This window comes from Protopterus annectens, chromosome 6.part0 (genome assembly GCF_019279795.1).
Source record: "Protopterus annectens isolate FY-2018-M chromosome 6.part0, PAN1.0, whole genome shotgun sequence".
In the NCBI taxonomy this organism is placed as follows: domain Eukaryota; kingdom Metazoa; phylum Chordata; order Ceratodontiformes; family Protopteridae; genus Protopterus; species Protopterus annectens.
In genome coordinates this window covers 1,177,038,949-1,177,048,465 of record NC_056737.1, presented here as the reverse complement: position 1 = coordinate 1,177,048,465, position 9,517 = coordinate 1,177,038,949, and the positions used below count along the sequence as shown (strand labels likewise).

Below are 9,517 nucleotides of genomic sequence, written 5' to 3'. Positions count from 1 at the left end.
TATTTCCCCTCTATGCATTTGGTTATTGAAGTTGTGGGCATGACACCACAATTATCTCTTTGCCCACAGGGAGTTCACAGCAACCATATTTCTCTGCAGTTGAATGTTAGTTTAGTTATGTGTCCCCAACCAAATGTGATCCTGTCCTAATGGAAATGCTTATTATTCGCAGATCAAATTGCACAAGAGTCACTTGTTCCAGGGATCTTAACCTAGCCTGTGACTTGCACAGATCATGCTGGAGAGACACATACATCTCCCAGAGACTGCCACTTCTCTGGAAGAAGCTCCCAATTCATGTGAAACAAAGCTCCTCTCTGATCCTCTTCAAACACATCCTAGATCAATGGATGGGTGACCACAAATTCACTCCTGGGCTGGTGCCTATGTCCCTCATGGACACGGGTAGTTGGTATTAAGTGTCACAGACTGCCATCTCTGTGAACACTGCTCACCTAACCTAGGACAACTGGGGCAACTCGGGATAAATATGGCTAGGCTTGTAAGGGCTATATGGCTGTTAGCCTAGTAACCACCTATGAACATACGAACAAAAACAAATTATGAGTATTGTAGCACAGCGTGTGGAAAATATGTATGAGTTAAAAAGAGGGAAAATAAGAGAGACCAGAGAGACCGGAAAGTAAAAAAAAAAAACTTCCAGCATAAGAAGTTCAAAAAGAAATTACTATTACTGAATTGGTGAAGTACTTAGGAAAGTAAATGCTGATTCAGTAGCAGGCCCAGGTGGTATAGGGTATGGAAAGTATGAAAAAATTAATGGATTGGCAAAGAGAGTAATTTGTAAATGTACTGAATGAGTGGTGGAAGGGAAGGTTTGTTTGTTAAAGAGTTATGTATTGAGATATTAAAATGTATACAGCAGAAAGATGAGAGGATTGAAATAAAAAAATTGAGGCCCATCACACTAAGTAACACCGATTATAATTTTATGAGAATAACACAGAGAAAAATGTAAGAAAGGATGAAGGACATTATGGAAGTAACTATGTGTGGTATAAAAGGGAAGGGATGTCAAGACGCGTTATTGGTTCTGACAGAAATTGTGAATGGTATTATTAAAAAGGAATATGTGAAACTACTGGTAGGTGATATTAGATGCAGCAGGATATGATGCTTTGTGGGATGATATGGAATGGAATAGGCAACAGAATTAAGAGAGTATATATGTCAGCATATCAGGATAATGGAGTGAGAGTGTTAATGAAAGGTTGGCTGAATAAAGAAGTATGCATGAAGGCAAGGGCGCCCCATGGGTGGAATATTGTTTGCATTGGTAATGAATGTAATAGTAAGTGAAGTCGCTCATAAAATGAAAAATGCCAGGTATGTGATGCACAAAGAGGGGGCGATTCCACTTGTTAGACACGCAGACAGTATAGTTGTAGATACTAAGAACAAAATATGGACGAGGAAATTGATTTTTATGTGAATATGGATGTTTAAAGGAAATGGGGATAATCCTGAATAAAGACAAAAGTACGGCTTTGTATGATGTGGTGAAATTTGGTTGTGGGTATTTTTCAATGAATGAAGTACCTTTGATGGTGATAAAATCTGGGAAAAAATGTAGTTATGATGCAGTAAAACAGTTTGATAAAAGAATATGTCTTCTGTGGGGGGTGTATAGATTAGCATTCAGGAAAAAGGTTTATCTGGTGAATTATGTATTTCTGAGAAAATAGAGTATACGTCAAAAGTTTATATGATCCCAGAAAAAAAATATGAAGAGTAAATTATGCAATTGGTGTTTTCTTTCATATATGGTTCAAGATTAAACCCAGTGAAAAGAGGTGTGCTGTATATGAGTGAAGATGAAGGGGGGTTGGGGTTACTAAATCCAGTTTGTTTATTCTGCTTCTATAAACTTTTAGAGAGTATTAAAGTAGGTAAAGGAAGAGACTGAGAAATTAACTGTGAGAATGCTTAAATAGAATAAGAAATACAGAAAAAAAAGATTATGTAAAATGAAGAAATTAAAAACAGCAAGAAAAATACTAACACGGAAAACAAAAAAAATGATGGTATAGAAAAAGATAGAAGGATGTGGTATAATAATGTAATGAAACAATATCCATGGGAAAATTTATCAGAAGTGATTAAAGCCATTAAAGTAAGTAAAAGTGGTGTACCAAGATAGTAGAGTATCAGCTTTACTTATGGAGATCGGTAATAAATAAGTTTTCAGTAAAGGGGAATATGCCATATAAAAAGAAAGATGAAAGAGTATGCTTATTTTGTGAGGAGTAAGAGAGAACAGAGCATGTTTCTTTGAAATGTAAAAGATTGGTGAAACTCTGGAAAAAGCTGTGGGAAGAAAAATGTTTTGAGAATATCAATGACATAATATAGATATGAATATGATTATGTATGGATATTACAAGAACAATAAAAAGAATACATAAGAAGGGTAGAAAAGAATTTGTTTTATGTAATATGGGTTATATGGAATGAAAAATTTAATGAAAGTTTGTTTAATGGGAAATGAATTTTGGCAGATATATTGCAGATTATGGTTGTGGAATTACCTCCTACTAAAGGATGGTATAAGAAGTTTTAAAGCCCCCTCGAACACAAATAACATGGACTCCTATGCAGATTCCCCAAATTGTGTCACGAACATGTCAGGTTATTCAAAATCCTTACCAACAGTAAACTTACAAGTGTTCATGTTACTCATGAATGTCTGCACCATTTTTAAGTAACTGGATTAAACAGTTGAACAGAACTGTATTAACATTAGCAGAGTTGGACTTTTTTGGAAGAAGAACTTGAAATTTACAGCCTTTGTCTTCTGACCCGAAGAATTAAAAATAACTGCAGCATTGTTAAAGTCCGTGCAACCACACTGTCTTTGGTATGAGTCAGTATCTTAATTCCAGTAGTGCTCTTCCACCTCTAGCAGTTTCACACCTCAAAAAATGCAAACCCTACAACATAAGAAGCATAAATGAGAATTTGACCCTGAAGTCTGGAGATGTGATTGTCCTTCTTTGTTTTTGCGTTAGTAAACAGTATTACCTTCCAAATGAGGCATTTTGCCAACATTTACACACGCTGCTGATGTTGCTGTAAAGGTTTCTGTAGGACAATGAGAATAAATCTTCAGCACTGGAATATGTTTTACTCTGGTGCATAAATATTATTCTTTCCCAAGTGTATTCTTATAGCGGTCTGATTTAATTTCCAAGCAGTGAGCTACTGACTGCCTGTGCGACCACAACAGAATTTCTGTAAGTTGATGGACTGTTCCTGATTTGCAGTCCTTAGCACAATCGCTGTGCAGAGACAGGGCATTAGAAGGGTACATACAATGCAAGGTAAAGCCAGGAATAACATAACATAGAGGCTGGGGTCAGCAATGTGGTTAGGGGAATTAGGGCACATGGAGAAGAATTCTTCATGCAGACGAATTAAAATTTTTTCAGCCAGGAGCGGGTCAAAGCATGATGTGTACTTTGCTACGATGTTTACACAATCTGTCAAGTTCTGATAAAGCCTGTATAAAAACATTACAAAGTCGTGTTATTGTCTTTATTTAATAACAGTCTCATCAATGCACATGTGCATCACAAAGAAAATTATAACAAAACAATTACAAGGATATTAGAAATGCTGTTGCTTCATTGGTTAGTACTTAAGAGTAGAATCCATGAAAAGTTCTGAGCAACAGCGTTACCCTTATACAGTAATGAAATCCATTAGTTGGGCCCCGAAAATAAAATTACTCTAAATAAAATGCTGTTAATTTGTTGATGACTGCTTTCATGTAAAAACAAATTAAAAAGATTGACTTTCTTCTTTATTTTGAAATACTGCACATATTATATATGTTTAAGAAGACCCCCCCCCCCCAAAAAAAATAAAAAGAATAGCTCTACTGGATAAAGAAAATAGCTTTTTTAATGAACAGCATAAATTAGCATGGCTCTCCGTGTACTTACTAGCCTGCAGGTTACTGTAAGGTGACCTGTGTATCGATTTTCAAAACATGAAAGACCCAGTTCTATTTTACCTCCTATTGCTTTGTAAAACCATTAGCTCACCCACACTAAGGACTTAGATCTACACCAACAAATAAACAAGAGTCGCTGGGGAGATGCATTTCTCACTCAATGTATTCTTAGTCTATGAAAAACGTTAACCACTACGGGTCAAACTAAGTACTTTAGCTACCTTTGAGGCAAGTCTTAATGACTGGATGGGTAGGCACAAAAGTACACTGGGGTTATCATGTACGGTCCTGCTCAATTTGGAAGGCAGGCACTATGAAGTGTTTGAAAAGGGTGGCAAGAAAGTTTGTCTGCTTAAAGGTATATATGGCTAGGTATCTCATGTCCCTGTGATTGCTTGGCTAGTATGTTCCTAACAGCTAAGTGCTTTTGTTCTATTGCAACAATAAATTCATCAGAACTATTGTAAATATATAACAAGTATATAAAGCATTCGAATATCACATGACATGTCATGGTTACATGATAGTAAAAACACATTATTTAAAAAACAAAGTAAAACAAATGCAACTACATTTATACAGTTATAGACTTTAAATGCACTTTTATATTATCATTTAATCCTGGTGACATTTTTCTCAAATTACAACTATGTTGCTAAGTACAATAAATAAATAAATAAATTTCACACATTCAGTGCTGTGTTTAAATAAAACATTTGTGGCATGACACATGTGACATTAATAATTGTTTAGACGTTAAAGAATTGCACTGACAGTTATTTCTAGCTGCACATAGGGCACCAGGCCTGGCCACACTCGCTGGTGATGAAACATAATGCAAACAGACATCTGCCAGAACTGAATGCTGGCTTTTAGTAATGGTCTGTAAAGTAACGTAGGAGGTTGTGGAAAAACAGACAAATCTATTACTTTTTTAATATATCATCCTATGCCAGAAAAAGGGTACAGATAATACGAAAACCCAAAAAACTTCAAACAGATTAGCTAAAATGTATTGACAATCCCAGTAAACTTACATAAGTCCCTCTGATGTTCATACAAATTGATTTAATGAATTGTAATGCATCTCAGGTAATGTTTTCTGTTGAAACAGCTGGTGATGAAATGGGTATGCATTTAGTAGCTTTTCTGCATTCCTCATGAATTTACTGACTCTCTTTGGATTTGTTAAGATAGCAAGATATTAAATCACTGTTTCTTGTGCATTTTTGAGGTGTACTGCCTGGGTGGAATGAATCACTTGAAAGGTCTTCAGAGTAATTTTGCAGACTATAGAACAGGAGGTGGAAGATATACTGGAAACACTGACCTATCCTTTATAGACTTTTGTCTAGTGGCTGTTTCCAAGAGAGCGCAGTTCAAAAGGAAGTGACTAGTCTGATAGTCAGAGTTATCAGACGAGACAAACCGAGAGACAGAAGTGAGGGTTAGGGAGGTGGATAGAAAGGGACAGGAAAAAGTACAAAAAGTAGAAGGGAAAAAAAGCCAGTGAGAGAGTAAAATGAGAGTCAGTATGAGAGCTGAACATGGCATCATGAGACTTTCAGTGACAGCAGAATGGCTGCACATAGTGGTATAATACTTTTAATCACAATAAAAGAAGAAAACACAGGAAACTGACACTAGTGAAATTCTATAATTGTCCTCTCTGATCCCTGATGTTACCTGTTTGTACTGGGATGCCTTAATGTGACTGGGTATTGTTGTGATGGGTTCCTACTCCAGGGCAGCAATCAAAGAGACTCATTCCTCACCAATGACTCTGGTGAGGGACAGTCACTGAGAGCAAAGATGGAGTCACACAGTATTTTTGGATGCATCCCCCTGCACCAAGCACAGTTTCCATTAAGAGTACACAGGAAGCATGCGCCAGACCTGGGGATGGACTCTCTTTCTCTCTCCAGGCCCACACAAATCTCCACACTGACCACTTTGGAGCTTTGTGCCCCTGTTCCAGTAACTGACACACATACTTGGATATTTGAGTTACATACACACCTGGGAAAAGCTGACAAAGATTTACTAGCTGTGGCCCTTTTTGCCCAGACTCTGAGGTAATCACATTGCCACCAGTCAGCTACCCTAAGGTTCTTACAAAGGGTGCCCAAATATACTGGGCAAAATTAATAGTAATACAAATGGTAGAGTGTGACCAAAGCAGCAAGGCTTTCAGGAGCAGCCACAGTGTCACTAAAATAAGCATAAATACTCTCAAGCTGTTAAAAGTATTCTCTAAAGGGCCAGCCACAATGAAAGGTATTAAAATACCTTCTAGCGCCACTTATACCTCTATTCTATCTACACTGTCTTCAATGACTCCTTTCCTAATCTTATAACTCACAATCCACTTTTGACAACAACATCTGGCACCATGAATACAACAGCTATGCCAACTATATTTGTCTCTCACCTACATACATCTTCCTACACAATACCAACCTATTTCTAATGTGCAACCTCAACTGTGTGTTTGGATTAGAAAGGATCCTGGCGTGGCAGGTAAGGATATGTGTGAAGAGACTAAACAAAAGATAATACAACAACTGAGAAATTGGAAGCTTTCTTATGTGGATATGGATAGCTAGTTACAAGCAGTTACATTTTCAGTCCCTTTTGCCTTATACACAGGGCAGGCATATTTTATCAACCAGAGAAGTTCTGGATAGCAATTAATAAAGAGCTGAAGGATTTCATCTGGGAAGGGAAGATGGCAAGCGTCAAGTGGGATAAGACGATTCTTCCAGTAGAAGGGAGCAGATTGGGATTACCCAATTTGAAGGGGTATTTCAGAGCAGCACAGTTGAGGCCGCTATATATAGCACAAGCAGAAAACTGTAATTCAGAGTGGAAAGGGATGATGAAGAAACAGGGAGGAAGCCCAAGTAACAAGGAGAGACTGGGATTTTGGATGCAGATCCTTAAGGAGAATAACAACAACCATACAGAATATTATATTATTAAAGTGGCAGAAAGTATTCTAAGAAGTAAGCCAACACGTGAATGAAGAAAGGAGATTCTGCTGATAGGGATGACTGTAATTAGGGATACAAACAACAGGCAAGATGGAACTGGAATTTATTGGAGAAAGCTGCTAAAGGAACCAAGGTACTGGGAGCAAATATCTAGAGAGGGAAAAGTAACAGAATGGGAATAAGCTGAGAATTTATTTGGACTGTAGTTTAGAGATTGCCTTCCCTATCAAGGATTGATATTAGAGCATAAGGAAAGAGAAATAAATAGGAGGTCCTAAATGAAAGACCAGCAATGGTGGAGTTTTTAGTAGAATCTAGAAGAGAAGTTGCCATTAAGTAAGGAATAATTAGTAGAGCATATAAAATATTGTATGATAACTATAAGAATCAGTCACAAGAGATAGGGAGGAGAGACAAACACTGGGAGGATATATGTATGTTTCCCAAATATGCAACAATTTTATTTATTTATTTATTTTACATTTGTTTACTGGGATAGTCCGAATGGACCAGGTCCATTTACAGAGGGGGCCCGGGGATAAAAGCTCCACATTTACATAACAATCAGACAAAAAACTCAGACAGAAAGTGAAACAGACAGAGAATATCAGCAATATATGAAGTAATAAAAAAAACAATATGGTTACCGAGGGAAATATGCTAGAGATAAAGAAATTAGAGTTGTGGTACTGTAGCATATATACAGTAAGTATACTAGGAAGGAAGGTATATGAAGTAATAAAAATAACAATATGGTTACCATGGTTACCGAGGGAAATGTCGTGCTAGAGATAGAGTATCAGAGTTGTGGTACTGTAACATATATACAGTAAGTATACTAGGAAGGAAGGTATATGAAGTAATAAAAAAAAAAAATATGGTTACCAAAGGAAATGTCATGCTAGAGATAGAGTATTAGAGTTGTGGTACTGTAGCATATATACAGTAAGTATACTAGGAAGGAAGGTATATGAAGAAGCAAGGTAAATGTTATGTAATACATGGATAGCCAGGTGTTCATAAGATGTGATTTAAGTGAGTTTTTGAACAGTATGGTAGTGGATGCAGAAGTCAGAGAAGAGGGGAGGCTATTCCAGGTTCTAGATATGGTGTGGGGGAATAGGGTTTTCCCAGCATTATTGTTACCCTTGAGATACAGAGTAGTGATTTGTCAACAGAACGAAGAGGGAGATTAGCTTTGTAGTGAGTGAGAAGCTGACTTAGCACTGGGGTTTTACCAGGATGTTATAGGCAGTGATTAGTTGGTGGTAATTGAGTAGTTGAGGAAGTTCTAGCCATTGTAGGTCCCTTAGAGCCTGACAGTGGTGGGTAGTGAAAGAGAAGTTGTTAGCAAACTTGGTAAATTTATTATAGCATGACTCAAGTTTCTCAAGATCAAGTTTTCTGGTCAGGGTAAGAATTGGTGTGGCCTACATCAGTGTGGACAATAGGTAAGTTAGGGCTAAGGTGATTCATGCCTGATCTGAGAGGAAATGTTTGTGTCTGTATAGTGTTCCCATTTTTTGTGTACTTATTTGATGGTTTGGGAAATATGGACATCAAAGAGGAGGTTTTTGTCAATTTCTACACCGAGGAGTTTAGTACAGGTTGAAGAAGAGATGGTAATGCCATTTTTGGAAGTGATGGTAAAGGAAAGAGGGGTAGTTTTTGATTTATTGGGGGGTGAATAGGAGAAATTTAGTCTTGTTGGGGTTTAGGATGAGTTGTATATCAATAATTCATTTCTCCACAGAGGTAAAAGATTCCTGAGTGAGTTGTAGAGTGGTAAGAGATGGGGCAGAGCAGATTAGAGTTGAATGATCTGCATACTGGATGAGTGTGGCATGTTGGGTGGAGGTATGAAAATTGTTAGTGAAAATAGAAAAAAGAAGTGGGCCCAGCATTGAGCCTTGTGGCACTCCAATGGTACTAGGCAGTAAGGGAGATAGTGTGCCTTGAAGATTTAGGATTTTTCCTTGGAAATGTTTACATAGATATTTTTATACCCCAAGTAGACTCCAGAGAATTTTTTTTTCAGGTAGACAGCAAATGTTGGGGTGTGATGGGGAAGAAAGAAATACTTGGGAACATATTTTATTTTCTGGGACTGTAATGAGTTGGCAGACTATATAAATTACCTGCAGACTTCTCTGCCAGAAATACTGAGAGAGCAAATTGGTGTAACTAAGGAAATGATTTTCTGAGCTGTGAAACAGAATCAGAATTGTCTAGACATAGTAAGGCCTTGCTGAGCCTAATTATAGTAGCTTCCAAAAAATGCAATTACTAAGAAACGGAAATGAAAGTCGAAAGTAACAGTACTAGAAATCGTGAATATAGTAAGAGAGATAAATCACAGGAAATGGGATCTTTAGAAAAGGGGAGAAGGAAATTACATAGGAAAACTGAAATTGTGGGAACAATACATACAGGGGAGGAATGAGGTTTAAAAGAAGCCAGGATTTGAATGAGCTATGCAATGTTTGACTGACAATGACTGGACAGAGTTTAAGTCATGTGTAATGTTTGCAACTAAAATGATGTAAAT

General features: G+C 37.2%; 1 protein-coding gene across 1 annotated transcript in view; it reads right to left on the bottom strand.

The window, feature by feature from the left end:
• Positions 1-2,056: 2,056 nt before the first annotated feature.
• The window catches only part of LOC122804744 (receptor activity-modifying protein 1-like), a 383,657-nt gene continuing 376,196 nt past the window's right edge, over positions 2,057-9,517 (bottom strand). Inside the window, exon 4 of the mRNA XM_044074807.1 lies at positions 2,057-3,520. Coding sequence (XP_043930742.1) covers positions 3,220-3,520 — 301 coding nt within the window. The 3' untranslated portion in view covers positions 2,057-3,219. The remainder of the gene's footprint in view (positions 3,521-9,517) is intronic.